At 45.6% G+C, this 15,470-nt stretch overlaps 1 protein-coding gene across 2 annotated transcripts in view; it reads left to right on the top strand.

Moving 5' to 3' along the window:
• The window catches only part of PHKA1 (phosphorylase kinase regulatory subunit alpha 1), a 2,290,600-nt gene that overhangs the window by 1,323,571 nt on the left and 951,559 nt on the right, over positions 1-15,470 (top strand). For both annotated transcript variants that reach the window (XM_069648650.1, XM_069648649.1), the window contains exon 19: positions 6,016-6,192. In XM_069648650.1, coding sequence (XP_069504751.1) covers positions 6,016-6,192 — 177 coding nt within the window. The remainder of the gene's footprint in view (positions 1-6,015; positions 6,193-15,470) is intronic.

Here is a 15,470-nt window from a genome sequence, read left to right as displayed (position 1 = left end):
CGGAGAGAGAAACCTACTCTAGGAGAAAGCCAGATCTAGAGAGAAAGGCAACCTGCTGTAGAAACCAGTGAGAGATAAAGTCAAGAGCTTTCTAGTGGCTGTATCACAGACCCTTGCAGAGGCTAGACACAGAGAAGGAGGGTGAATCAAGAGTCTACTGTACATTTTATCTCAGAGGCTGGCAGGAGAAGAGAAAGCAGGGAGCTTGTTCAGGGCTCTCTTCTATGTGCGGTGGTGTGAAGATAAGACTTTGCCCAGGAGGGCTACAATTACACACCCTAACTAAACCATAAGCAAGGGGAGAGAAATACTTGTTGTTTGGAGTGTGTACAATGGTGCATTCATTGCCCCCAAGAGGGTGACCCGTGGCTACAGGGTGATATGAACTAAACCTATAATATGCCCAAAATCAAGGTGGGGAGTAGAGTACTTTCTGGAAGGGAACGTCAAGATGTGGGTTGGTTGCTATAACCATGAGACTGCCTACTAATTAGGAAATTATAGAGATGAGTAGTATTCCCCTAGTTGTCTTTGTAACACATTAAGTTAACTCATCCTGGCACCTTTATTACAACTATCCTATATAATTTACTGCGTGAGTCAGCACTGCCTAGTGGGAGTTACACCCATCCAAACTCTTGGGTTTACTTAAGTCTTGACCCACATTTGACAACTGTGTAAACCTGTCAACACAAACATACACCACTTATCCTCAGAAACTCTACAACTCAGCAGAAAAAAAATCCTCACACAAACATATGAACATAAACTCTCCCAATCATTCATACCTTAAATCACTGGTAGACCTAGCCTAGGACACAGCCACAGATCTCATTCTCAGCTCTTGACCTCATGTCCATTGGGGTTCTATGTTTCCATTGGCCACCCAAGAGTCCACATGACCTAATAAACACACACAGAATATGAAGATTCTCTATAAGAGAGCATGTTCTCTTAGGGAACTCATTCCAGAAGGAAATTGCACAAAGGTATTTTTCATTAGATTACAAAAACAGATCTTCATTTCTGAGATCTGCAAGGCATCCAAATGGGCTATCTCACATGCATTAAGCAAACGCTACTCCAAGATAAAAATAGAATAACTGCCCCATACAGCAATTTGTTTGTAGCTCTGGCACCTCCTTATAAAAATAACTGCCTCCCATTATTGGTTTCAAATCTGATCCCAAATATGTATAATAGTCCCTCATAGGAAACTGTAATTTATCCACAGACCTTTTCTGGTCCATGATAGCACATTAAATTCTGTAAGCTATTTCACACATTATGTTGAGCTATGTTAATATGCTTTTATAATGCACCCAAACATAACCATAATAGTTTCAGAGTACCTAGGCTTTTGACCGAAGTGGTGTAGAAAGAGGGGATTCGAGACTGCTTGATTAGCATTCAAATGTTTGACACCTTCCAATTTGGCCATCACACTCAGCTTGAAATTGCAGAGGGGAGCCGCATTTGGGGCAATTTAGGGTGAATCTCGACCACAGAGCTTACCTTTCATGGTTGTGATCCATACCTCTTCCTCTTTGATGTATAGTTGATGGACATGCCATGGCGCTCAGTGTAACAAACTTACATTGTTTTTATTCGGAAAGTAAACCTTTCGGGAGGCTCCCTAAATATTTCCTGTTTACAATACTTTTGAAATTTGTCAAAGAATTCAGAGGGGGGGAAGGGGGGAGTAAGTCATAGCTCTAGTAAAATTGATTGGAGATTGTTTTCGCCATGTAAGGTTAACTAGAGAGTCTGCTTCTGAAATAAACATAATGTGAGCAGTACATACTTCAAATTAAAGGTTGATGCGTGTGTCCCAATATGAACTGGTATTGGTAGTTCAGTTATGGCATCACATATGCTTGCTTCGGGCACTGTTTAATGTGCTGATAAGCCTCTGTGTCTGTGGATGGTAACCATATCTAAATCCTCGAAAGCAGCAATTCTGTAAAGCGAGTTTTCACATCATGTACACTCATTATCTTCTCAAAGGATACTACGATGTGAATTCCGTTTATAAATGATAATAGAAATACTTCACTTGTACCACTAATTAGCTCAGTCCAAATCCCGCCTAGGGATATCTGCTTTTACTATGAGCCAAACCTTGTGTGTTTAAATAATTAATTTTGGGTCGATGCCACCTTAAATGCGAGGCCAGGTGGTGCACCAGGGAGGGAACCAGCAGCATAGTGGATGGTCACTGGTTAAGTTAACATCTTGGAACTGTAGAGGTTCAGCTCACCTGTTGCAGCCTGAACATCTGGATTTGCTAAATTATGCTTTGTTTGCCCTTCAAGAGTGCGAATTATCCAACGCTCTGGCCTTTGATAGTTACTTTGTGGCTCTGACCCCAGCGATTAAGGGGGAGAGTGGGTGCCCAATGGCAGGGCTATTGATAGGCGCATCCAAGAAGCTATGGGCAGAGGTTGAGACCATGGCTAGTTCAAATTTGTACGGCCACAGAATTAAACTTAATTGGAACAGGCAAAGATTCCCGGGTAGACCTGACACCCTACTAATAAAATTATTGGAACAACTTAAGATTTAGCCAAAAAGATATGCTGGAAGCAGTTGAGGAGATTCTCTTCAGCTGGGGTGACGAAGGTTTGAACTCTGATATGTGGCGACCTAAAATGTTGATGTATAGACTGGCCAGAAGGTAAAAGTACCTCCGGCCCTGATAAGGTAAGCAGGGGTAGCACAGGGCCAAATGGTGATTAATAATATTAAACGGGAACATAAAGGGAGACAGAGTGCCACACAATACTTGGTTGAGGGGTTTGCAAAGTAATATCTTGGACTATGTGTACGTCTCGGAAGACATCTACCTCGAGTTTAAATCACTAACCATGGTAGAATCTAGAGCGAGCGACCACCTCCCGCTATGTATTGAATGGTTAGTGTCCTTGATGAAGCAGAATCAGGGACGCTACTTTTGTTAACTTGAGGTGAATGCAGGGGGAAATAAAATAACATTGAACGAGTTCAAAATGACGGCCTTTAACAGATTCCTGGCATCGGTGGAGCTTGATCGAGGGATGGGTGGTATGGATGTGCAAGCTATTTGGTAGCAGATTTATAAGCGCCTGCCAGCAAAAAAAAACTGTCAAAGTGATCCATAGACATAAGTTTAACCTAGTCATTCTACTCAAAAAGAAAGAATTATGGAAATTGCTTGTTATCTGCCAAAGAAGATATGACTAGTAGTCTGTGCCTAAAGGCAACCTATAGGGGTTGGTTGAGACATCATCGCCATCAATTGACCCTGAGGGATGCCTGTAAAATGTTGGAGGTCATGGCTAGGAACAACTCGCATAACTTTTGGAATCTAATACAAAATGGTGATAAACTCCAAACGGGGACTCAACTAAACCCAATTTCGGAAGTAGCATGGAGGGCCCACTTCAGTGAGATTTATAAACCTATGCGTGACCTTGAGCAAGTGTGGAATAAGGACATGATAAAAAAGGTAGACTAGGAGTTAGATTGGGATCTGGACGATCTGCTGCACCTAATTATAAGGAGTAAAAAATCTATTGCCCCGGGGCCGACGGTTTGGCCATGTTTATCCTGAAAAATAGCCCACACATTTGGGTAGGTGTTCTAGGCAGATTGTTTAGAACCATATTGAAAAAAAGGGGTCCTGTAAACCCTTTGAATTATAGGCCAATCTCCCCTCTGGATTTCCCGGCCAAGATCTTCACAGGCCTGGTATTACGGGACCTGAGAAAATGGGCTAAGGATAATGGAAGAATGGACATCTTCCAAACAGGTTTCTGCCGGGGAGTGGGGACCGAGATTAATGACTTTCTGCTAGAACTGTTTAAGAAGGGGTGAAAAAAAGCAATAGGCCATTCTACACAGCCTTCATAGATTTCTCTATAGCCTTTGATACTGTCCCGAGGAACTTGCTATGGGCCAATGGGATAAATGGGGCTGTCCTCCTGCCTTACTAGCGATCCTGATTGCACTACACACAAACACCAGTGTGTGTCCGTATGGACAGAGAAGGTAGTCTAACTGCCCTGATTAACTCGGCAAGAGGAATGAAACCAGGTTGCCTACTGGCCCCAATTCTATTCCTCCTTTTCCTGTCTGACGTGGGTGATGCCTTCACTGATATCAGTTTCTCCCCCCCGCCCCTCCTAAATTGAACGACGTAACGATCAATTACCTATTGTACGCTGTTGATTTGATTTTAATGGACTATAGTCCAATAGAGCTACAGCGATAATTTAAGGCGTTGGACACTTTTACCCAAAAAAAATGTTAACAATAAATGTCCCAAAATCAAAAATTCTAATTCTGCATAGGGGTCCGGGAAAAGCAGGACGACAATTCAAGTAGTCAATAGGGGGGATTCCTCTAGAGAAAGTGGACAGTTTTGTGTACTTAGGCTTCCCAATTTTCCCGAAGGATAATAGTGTGCAACAGATTGTGGTAAAGAAATGAGGCCTTGGCCACCCAGGGAAGCTGTGTAAACGAGAAATTTGGACATTTTTAATTATTCCCATACAAGAGTTTTGTTGGAAAAAGGTGGTCCATTGATGACATATGGTGCTGAGGTGTTGGTTTTTCCCCTTAAAGGACAATCTTATAAGTTTGAGGGCATCTTCTGGAGAAAAGTTTTGCGAATGCTACGTAATGTTCCGGCCCCAGTCCTAAGGTATGAATTGGGTCTGGTGTCGTTGGAAGCGATGGTTAAATGGAAACATCTAAACTTCCTACGAAATATTTGCATGGCGGAAGAGGGGTCGACCTGGGGCCTGCTAAAGTGTGGGCTAGCTTCTAATATTCCCATAGGACTTATCAGTTGGTTCCGTCCTTGCCTTGAAATATTAAGCACCATAGACTCCTCAGTGGATTACTTAGTAATGTATCTACTGAAAGTAAAAAAAAGGTTATGGGAGGCCGACTGGATAGCTGCAATCAATCATTTTAGGAAGTACCTCTTATTTATGAGTTTGCTGCTAGACGCCAGACCCTATAACACGCTGCCATACTTCCTGAGGAAATGTCTGGGGCTGTATTGGCATCGCCAGTGCTTAGGTTTATGTTTGAATTTGCTTCCGACAAACGAAATATTGGGTGCCCGTGGGGGCATAGCTCGTAGCTTAAGATGCTGTAGATTCTGTAAAATGGAGAACTCTACAAATTGTCCAGGATACACCAAGAACAGTTCTTGCAGCTTTTGAACGTCTTTAGAATGGTTCATATGGGTTGGGTCTGGCAACTTATTTTTACAGACAAATCCTTTAAATGTTCCTTGGCTGCCATTCGATTTATGAAAGAAAATTCATTACCCAGTTAAGAAGGCTCCCTATAGAAATCCTTACTAGTACGTGGATTAACCTGGAGGAAGTCATTTTTACGAAATTCTTTGTTAGGTACTTTTATTCTTCCGTTTTTACCCATTAGGAAATCTTATAGAAGGTTTTAAGACTGTTTGTGCTACTGGTAACTTGGTAAGTGTGTTGTATATGTGTATAACACGTCTTTATTTGAACTTTACGGTATGTGATGTTTTTGTGTATAAATGTGAAAAGTTCCTTGAGAACTATAACACATCAATGAGAAAAAATGTAATTAAAGTTATTTTCAGGGAATATTTCTAAAGTTGTGATCTGTGAAAAAAGGAAGTGCTCCTGATATACAGTTAAATAATTATGATCGACCTCCCCACCCACCCGACTGTGCTTTCTGTCAAGGAAAACATATGGACAACTGAACATCCTCTCAAAATAATTACTTGATTATTTTGTTTTATCCTCTATCGCATGCTGCCTATATTTCATAAAATGTGCCAAATCCGTTTGTTGCCTTGGTTTTGATTTCATTAAACCCACATATAAATCCCATTTGTAGTACTGCGTGTTCACGAGTTTGTTTAGTGGTCTGAAACACTTTCTTGAAACAGTGAGCTGTCCACATCACTATTTTACAGCTGGAAGTGATAAACCTGCTTTAATCCTACGACATCTGTATTTCTTAATCTAGATGACATGGACGATGAAGTGGCCCAGTATTTAGACCAGGTTTTGGAGCGCACTGCTCCCAAATCTCACCTCCCACCAACTGCTCAAAAAGGAGGTCTCCATCGGTTCCGGGCTGCAGTGCACAACACTCGTGACATCATGTCTCTCGTGTCAAAGGCCAAAGAGCTGAACGTGCAGAGTAAGTCTTCCTTTACCCTACGTTTCCTTTACAGTCTTCTTAATCGGTCTCCAGCTCTTTTGTATGGTGTTAATGCAGACAGCTTCAGTGGCTGAGTCAGCTTTTGGTACTGTGGGTGTAGCTCCTGAGTAGCAGATGGCGAACATGTTTAGTATAGGGGCATTAATAGTTCCGACATATTAGTAAAAGCCACTGAACGTAACAACGTATCCACAATTGATGTAGGGGCGTTCAGGGGTCCTCTCCCCGAAAACTATATTTTAAATAATGGGTTAGATGTTGCATTTTACAACACCATTTTTTAGAAAAATGTGATAAAAGTCCATAACATGTTAAGGGGTTTCTGTACTAAAACATGACAAAATCCAATTAATGCCCGATTAACAAAATTACACAGGAGCGTTTTGCAACATTTTCAGGATATTGTTGTCATAGATGCTCTATATAATTCACAGATTCAGGGAGCAAGTTCAAGTGTTTTTATTTTTTCTAAACCAATTGAAATATGTGAATTTTTAAGTCTGAATATGAGCAGATTTTACTCTTATGGCCAATCTGTGTCTGTCCTTTCCCCAGGGGATGGGTTACACACAGGAAACGCTGCTTCACTGGGGGCTGGATGCTGCCTGGTTGGGGTGCCCATTCGCAGTCAGTGTTAATTGCTGCATTTTGGGTTTTCTGTTAATTTGGTCCTGGTTTAGGTTGTTTGGCTGTTCCCAGGTGCGTTGTGAGAGTCATGTTTCGGAAAAGGGAAAAAAGAACAGTGGCCAGAAAAAGTGCAGGGAGGTATTTTGCGACAGAGGGTGGCACCATTAACAACCTGCATGGTGCACGAGGGGGCTCAAGAGATTTGGGTTCCCCCATCCACCTCTCCCCTCCTGACATTGTCATGACCCTGACATGATCACATAACTCCACCCTTTATCCAAAGTCCCACTCCCCTTTCCGCCAGTTTAACTACCTTTCCCCAGATGTTGTTTGGGGCCTTTTCTCCTACCAAACTTTCCTGCACCTGGCTACACTTTGGAGATTGACGTGTGGGTATTTTGGGCAATGATAGGAGATATGCCCCATTATTCATTAATTTTGTCAATTTTTACCATAATTATGGTCCCAATGTGCTTTTGGTTGAACCTCTCATAGGGACCCGAGTCCAGAAATGTGAGAACGTTTTGGAGGAGTTATTATGCGTGTGTGTATTTCAGCCATTAAAGTTATGCAAGGGTGGCCAAGACCCTGGTAGTCTCCCATGTCTAAATGCTGTGTCTATGGGCGCAGCAGCAGAAATACTATGAACTAAAGGGGGGATTGTGTCTGAGGCGATAGAGAGTTATGTGGGAAGCTACAGTTCAAATTGTTCTGCTTAAAAGTAGCTTCATTCTTATGGCAGAGGCGATGTGCAATCGTGTTTGTGATGTATGTGTCTGCAGGGTGTGTGAAATGAAGCCGTGCCTTCCGCTAAGTTGCAAAGGTGCAGGTTTGCGAGGGGAGAAATGGGATAGCTGTACAAGCAGCATTTCTTTTTGATAAAATATTTTGTATTATTTTCCGTAACAAAAACAAGAAACAGAAGTAGGGGCAGAAACCCCCCCCCCCCAAGTTGCTAGGCATTTTGCAGTAGTCCGGCATGACAATCAACCGTGGCAGCATCCAACATCTCCGCCTGCCCCTTGAAATCCATTACCCACCACCAATCTCCTACCGTTTGCCCCAAACCTTTGTAAACTTTGTTGGACACCCTCTTGCATTATACACACGTCATTCCAAGGTCATACACATGTTCATCTCGGCAGGCCAACTGGCCACCCAAAGGCATTACGGTGAGCCCCATTGTATGACAATGACTTTCTTAATTAGTCCCAGGGCAACAGCCAGAAATAGCTTCTCGCGCTCAGTGAGCCGCTCCTCTCCCCAAACCCAAAGTAATGCACTTTTCTGGTCTTTGGGGACGTCCACATTCCTTACCATTGACCACTTACAAATACATTTTCCCCACAATAATTTAATCTGCGGACATTCCCATAGGGTGTGAAAGAACATGTATCCCAGTCCCCCACACCTTAAACAACGATCGTTGTCTGCTCACCCCCACACAAATAATTTTATACTGCAGTAATGAACCTGATGCAGAATCTTACATTCGAAGGGATTGTGTCCTCCGACGTATTCCTCATCTTTGATAATTCGTCTCCAGCTTGCTGGCCTCGGAATTTATTTTTAGCCGAGGGCACTGCACATCGACGTCCGTCGAGTTGATGTCCCTTGACAGCCACAGTATCGGCGCCGACGTCACCATGCCCATAAATAGCTACGCGCAGCGTCCGTTGCTCAGTTCCGTTTTTCCGCGCTTCGTGGGGCCTCGGAATATTGCTGCTCAGTTCTTCAGTCAAATATACGTCATTATTCCTCATGAATACCGACTTGTACTCGATGGCTTCCTCATCCGAACCGACAACTCCAAAAAATGTCGAGACTGTGGAAAAAAAAAAAAAAGTTGACAGATCCTCACAGGATCTGTTTGTGGTGTCTGGGAGTCGAGCACCATTGTTCGGAGTGCGAGGACTGCATGTCCATGACGGGGAAAGCCTTGAAGGAGCGTAAGGGGAAGCTCGAGAGAGGTAAGGCAGTCAAAACTTCTTCAAACGTTTCCTCGGCGGAGTTGAGACATTCGTCTCCTCGCCATCACAAAAGACATTCTCATTCTAGGTCTCGAAGCAGTTCCCATCACTCTTCGAGATCTAAGCATTAAAAAAAAAAGACGTCGAAGATCCCCTTCCTCGTCTTCTTCTTCTGTTTCCCCAGAAAGGGTCTCCTGCCCCACAAAACTTAGCTCTCAGGCTGAGTGGGAGGAATTCAGGAACAAGATGCTTAGCGTCTTCGAGAAAGCGGCCTCGACCTCCTCGAAGACTGCTGAGGGTGATATCCTGGGTGAAAGACCCGAAAAATCAAAACGCTGCGAGTCGCAGTACCCGGCGAAAGAAGCTACTCGAGAGCGTCACAAACCCTCGAGTAAAGGCAAGGTCAGTTCTTCGACGCCGTCGTCAAAGATCCCTTCGACGCATAGATCTGGTCTTCGACGCCATTATCGAACGGTTCTTCGACGCACAAGTCAGTCGATTCGACGCCGTCTTCGATGCCGAAAAAAGGACAAACCCTTGGCTACCTCACAGCCAGTGGCCATACCCAGAGCCTCGATCACGAGAATGTCGTCAACGACCTCGAGTAGAATTCCGATACTCTCGAGTTCCTCGAGGCCTCTACCAACTTTCTCAACGCCTTTTTCGATGGCTTCTAAGCCTTTAACGTCCGCGTCAACAACGTCGACGTTTTCTCAGTCAATTATGACGAATTTGGCCCCTTCTGCTCTAGAAATGGGATTTATACCATTTCCAAGATCTGATCATTCCAGAGCCTTAGCATCTATTTATGAGGAAGGGGAGAATTCGGATCAGGAGAGACCTTTTAAGTTGCAGGGATCTGCAACTCCTGTACCAGAGGAATTTACCTCTGAGGAAGGTAGGTTTAAGGACCTCCAAGAATCCTTACATGAGGCAAGTGGGTTGGACACTTCCCCAGAAGTGGAATTTGCCAAACCAGACCCAGGGGAACATGCTGAAACCCCTAATAGAACCTTGATGGCAAGGATAATAGAGTTTATGAGGTGGTCTACACCTTCACCTGTTTTTCAGCAAGACGACCTCACAGATATTTTGGTTAAAGGTCCACAGGAGGATCCTGTGGTACCATTTCATGCGGCACTACAAAGGAAAATATTGGCAAACTGGGAAACCCCTGAGGTTTTCCCGGCAGTTAACAAAAAATTATCAGCCAAGTATAGAGTGTCTACTGCTGACCCTGAATATTTATCCAAACACCCAACTCCGGAGAGTCTGGTTGTTCAGGCAGCAACTTCATCAGGTAGTAAATCGGCTTACCTACTGTTCCACAGGACAGGGATGACGAGAGATATGATTCTATGGCCAAAAAGGTCTTTTCTGCATGTAGCATGGCGTTGAAATCCATCAATGCTACATGTACGCTCGGAAGGTTCAACCACACACTTTGGGAGTGTGCTTCATCCGCGGCTGACTGCCTCCCAGAGGGAGAAGAAAGGGAAGCGTTTCTCAACATCATTAAGGATGGTAGGGACGCAATGTGCGAATGTCTTCAGACTGGCATCGATTCTGCTGACAGCATCAGCAGGGCCATGGTGGCAAGTACAACAACCAGGAGATTTGCTTGGTTGCGAAAGTCTGGTTTTGCTCCAGATGTGCAAAGCAGACTTTTGAATATGCCCTTTGACGGCACTTCTTTGTTTGGTAAGAAGGTGGATGACAGTTTAGAAAAGCTTCAAACATCAAAGGCAGCTGCAAAATCCCTGGGAGTTGCAATCCGTCAGACACCATATCGCCCCTCAGGAACCTCTTGGAGAGGTAAGTCCTTTCGCTTCTATTCCGCATTCGGAAGAGGCAGAGGACAGCCGGTTCAAAGGGGTCAGAAAAAATTCACCCGAGGTGGACGGGTTAAAAATACAAAAACCGCAGCAGCAGCAGGTGCCTCTTTACCTTCGGCATCTTCATCAGCCGCCTTCAAACCGCTCTGAGGACTATCCTCACAAGACACCAGTAGGGGGCAGGTTAACTCAACATCTGACGGAATGGCAGGCTGTTACGTCAGATGCTTGGGCATTGGAGACAGTTGCCCAAGGTTACTGCCTGCCTTTTCTACGCATCCCTCAGTCATCCACCGGGGAACAGCTCTTTGAAAGTTCCAGATCCGCTCCTCTTGCAGGAAATTGTAGACCTGCTAGAGAAAGGTGCCATAGAACCGGTGCCTGTAGCGGAGAGGAACAAGGGCTGGTACTCCCCCCTACTTTCTCATCCCAAAGAAAGATGGAGGACTAAGACCTCTCTTGGACTTAAGAGAATTGAACAAGTTCCTCAGGAAGGACAAGTTCAAGATGGTAACTCTCTCTGATCCTTCAGGCCCTCCAGCTCCAGGACTGGCTGGTATCTCTGGACCTCCAGGATGCTTATTTCGATGTGCCAATCCATCTCAAACACAAGAAATACCTGAGGTTCGCAATTGGCGGCTCTCATTATCAATTTCGAGTTCTGCCATTTGGGATGACCTCCGCCCCGAGGGTCTTCACCAAGTTAATGTTGGTAGTGGCGGCAAGTCTAAGGAAGGGAGAGATTCACGTCTACCCCTACCTGGACGATAGGCCTCATGGCATCCTGCATCTTCCTTGTGCCAGAGGCTCGCCTGAGAATGAGATCTCTCCAGTGGGCACTAAGAACCCAGTGGTCGCAGTTCCCAGGAAAAATGACAGATCTCCTTCGGATTCCGGACAAGGTAGCCCGAGACCTTCAATGGTGGGCTTATCGAGAGAACATTTTGAAAGGAGAACTGTTTTGGCAACCATCGCCGGAGATAACAGTAGTCACGGACGCCTCACTCACATGTGGGGGGCCCATGCCAACGAATTGTCCACCAGCGGTCGTTGGTCACCATCGGAGTCCAGACTACACATCAACCTATTGGAGCTGAGAGCGATTAGACTAGCGCTGAAAGCTTTCCTACCATCAGTACAGGGAAAAAATGTCCTGATGATGACGGACAACACAGTGGCCATGCACTACCTCAACAAAAGAGGTGGCGTGGGATCACTGCCACTGTGCAGAGAGGCAATGCAGCTCTGGTTTTGGGCAATTCAAGAAGGAATCTCTCTATCGGCAGTTCACTTAGCCGGAGAGAAGAACTTGACGGCTACGCTCTGAGCAGGCAGGGCACAGTCTCCCATGAGTGGGAACTAGCTCAGGAAGTCCTTCAGGAGATCTTCGCCCTTTGGGGAACCCCTCAAGTGGATCTGTTCGCCACCAGTACCAACAGGAAGTGCGATCTGTTTTGTTCAAGGGAATTTCCCCCGAGAGGAGCTCTAGGGGACGCGTTCGTAGTGGATTGGGTGTTTCCACTCCTGTACGCGTTTCCACCAGTCCATGTCATTCCTCAAATGATCAGGAGGTTAAGAAGATTCCGGAGGACCATGATCCTAATTGCCCCAGACTGGGCCAGGAGAATGTGGTATCCGGACCTTCTGGACATGTCCATCTGCCCTCCAATTCGCCTTCTACGCAAGGAGAATCTTCTCTCACAGAAGGGAGGTCAGGTTCTCCATCCAGACATCGGAACCCTCAACCTTCACGCTTGGCTTCTGAAAGGTTGAGATACAAGGATTCGGACCTCCCCGATGACGTTATGGAGGTGTTGCTTTCGGCCAGAAGGCCAGCAACAAAGTCTTTATACCATTGCCGTTGGAACAAATTTTGCAGCTGGTGTAGAGAAGAGAATATCGACCCATTTTCATGTGGTACACCAACGGTGTTATCCTTTCTACTCTATTTGGCAAATTCAGGCCTTCAAGTTGGCACTATCAAGGGCTATCTCGCAGTGTATCGATTTTCAAGCGCACTGCAGAGGAGCCATCGTATTTCAAATTACCCTTAGTAATACAATTTCTAAAGGGATTAACTAATGTCCATCCTCCAAGACCATTCCAAGTTCCCTTATGGGACTTAAATTTAGTCTTAAATTTCCTGATGGGTACTCTTTTCGAACCACTCCACTCTTCCTCGCTAAGATTTCTCACCCTTAAAACTGTCTTATTAGTGGCACTAACATCTGCTAGAAGGGTGAGCGAATGACCAGCTCTATCATGTCAACCCCCCCATACAATTTTTCATAAAGACAAAGTTGGCCTACAGGTGAAGCCTAATTTTCTCCCAAAGGTGGTTTCTGAATTCCATATCACTCAGAAAATTACATTACCTTAATTCTATCTTCCTCCCCATCCGGGGAAAGAGGAAGAAAGGCTACACAGGCTGGACCCAAGGCGGGCTTTAAGCTTTTACATCAGCAGACTTGCTAGGATTACTAGGATTAGGCAAGCAGACCAACTTTTCGTAGGATACTCGGGGCAGAAATTGGGACTACCGATAACAAAACAGACCATTTCCAGATGGATTATTTTGGCCATTCTGGAATGTTAAACTAGCAGGGAAAGAGCCTCCTCAAAATCTTAGGGCTCATTCAACCAGGGGTATTGCAGCCTCTTCGGCCCTCCAAATAGGGGTTCCGGTTCGAGATATATGTGCAGCTGCCACATGGTCGTCCGCACATACCTTCACAAGATTTTACAACCTGGATTCCTCCTCTAGTCAAGAGATTAGGTTTGGCAAAGCAGTATTACATTCTGTTCATTCATAAAAGGAAACATGGAATTTTTACTCCCACCCCCAATTACACAACACTGCTATGGGAGTCTATCAAAGATAAGGAATACGTCGGAGGACACAATTCCTTTGAAGAACAAGTTACTTCTTACCTGGTAACGTTCTTTCGATGGGATGTTCCTCCGACGTATTCCTTATCGCCCCTCCCATCCATCCCCGCAGTAATACTTCCCTTGTGGTTGCAGCTTACGCTCCTTCAAGGTCAATAACCAATTTAGGCATGACTTATCTTATGCTACAAAACGGAACTGAGCAACGGACGCTGCACGTGGCTATTAATGGACATGGTGACGTTGGCGCCGATACGGTGGCTGTCGAGGGACATCAACTCGACGGACGTCGATGCGCAGCGCCCTCTGCTGAAAAAAATTTCCGAGGCCAGCAAGCTGGAGACGAATTATCAAAGATAAGGAATAGGTCGGAGGAACATCCCATCGAAAGAACGTTACCAGGTAAGAATTAACTTGTTCTTCTATGAGGTGGAGTCTAGTGGATATACCTATGTCCCGAGGGAACATCAGCGCCTCCACCCACTCCCCTGGCTCTCTCATGCCCAGATCCCCCTCTCACTTTCCCCTGAGACAGGACAGTTCCTGACCACCGAAAGCCAAAATTACTTTATACAACATAGACGTGACTTTCGTCTCAATCTGCCCTGCAAATAGGGTTGCCACCATTGGGGAGCTCTGTGGAATTTCACTCAGAACGTGGAACTGTTCACTCATTGCTTCCGATAGCTGCATATATCTAAAGCGTTCCCCACCGCCTAGGGAAAAACGTTCCTGCAAGGCTTCAAATGGAAGCGTCCGACAGATGCATAATTCCATTACTCTCCCAGTGCCTGAAGTGACCCATCTTGAGGAGTTCGGGAAAATAAGAGTTCCCCCATAGAGATGGACTCAGAGTCTGCTCCCCTTCCAGCTAATATGCCTGTGGGCCTCAATCCATACCTGCTGCACATTTTTCGTCATAAGCAGGAGCACCTGTTTCCCATACAGAATCTGCACCGGACCCCCCAACCCCATTCATCCCCGCTCAGATGCAATGTGAGGTAACTAAGGGTTCCCATGCAGTCAGTCGTTTAGAACTCCTAAGTGCCCCATCCAGTAGTGTTGCAGACCTGGCTGGCCAATCTCCCCTCCAGATGACCGGTGAAGAGTTTTCAAGGAAATACGAACTTGCTTGCCCGCACATAGCATTTCCCTGAGAACCCCATCCATCCCTTCAAACACCCGCCTCGAGACCAGGAGTGGGGGTTCTGTAGTACGCAAAGGAACTTTGGCAAGGTTATCATTTTGAAAAGGGCAGCTTTGCCCATCAGGCTCAGAGGAAGGGACTGCCAGTGCACCACATCAGACTTGAATCGATCAACTATCTGGCATAAGTTAAGGTCAAGAATCCTAGTGAGATGGTCGCCCAATTGGATTCCCAGGTAACAGAAGCCTGCCATCGATATCTGGTATGTGAAATCCTGCAGGAGTGCCACGTCCCCGCCTTGTATGGGGAAGAGGACCGACTTCTGCTAGTTGACCTTAAGGCCACTGGTGCCCTGATAGGCACTTAATATCTTTGTCACCTCGGGACAGGATTACCGACGGGTTGCCCATATATGTCAGAAGGTCATCTGCGTATAGAGAAATCCTCTCCTCAACTCACCAGGGCCACCTGAAGCCCACCCACTCTGTACTCATCCTAAGCCTCACTGCCAGCGGTTCCACTGCCAGGGTGAAGAGCAGAGGGGAGAGGGGAAAGCCCTGCCTCAAGCCCAGCCACTGGGGAAAAACTTTAGAGCAGACCCAATTGACATGCACTTCCGCCACCAGTGACTTATACAGTAGGCGCACCCAGCTCAGGAAGTTCCCCCCCAAAACCCATGCTTTCCATAGTTCCTCCAAAGAGAATGATTGCTGAAGCTATTTCCTCCTCAGAAATATCTGCCTCTAACCCCTCCTACTGCTGTGCAGATAACTGCGGGAGAACTACTGG

This window comes from Ambystoma mexicanum, chromosome 2q, assembly GCF_040938575.1.
Source record: "Ambystoma mexicanum isolate Mex_15411 chromosome 2q, UKY_AmexF1_1, whole genome shotgun sequence".
In the NCBI taxonomy this organism is placed as follows: Eukaryota; Metazoa; Chordata; class Amphibia; order Caudata; family Ambystomatidae; genus Ambystoma; species Ambystoma mexicanum.
The sequence above is the reverse complement of the archived record's forward strand: the minus strand, read 5'-3'. Positions and strand labels throughout refer to the sequence as shown.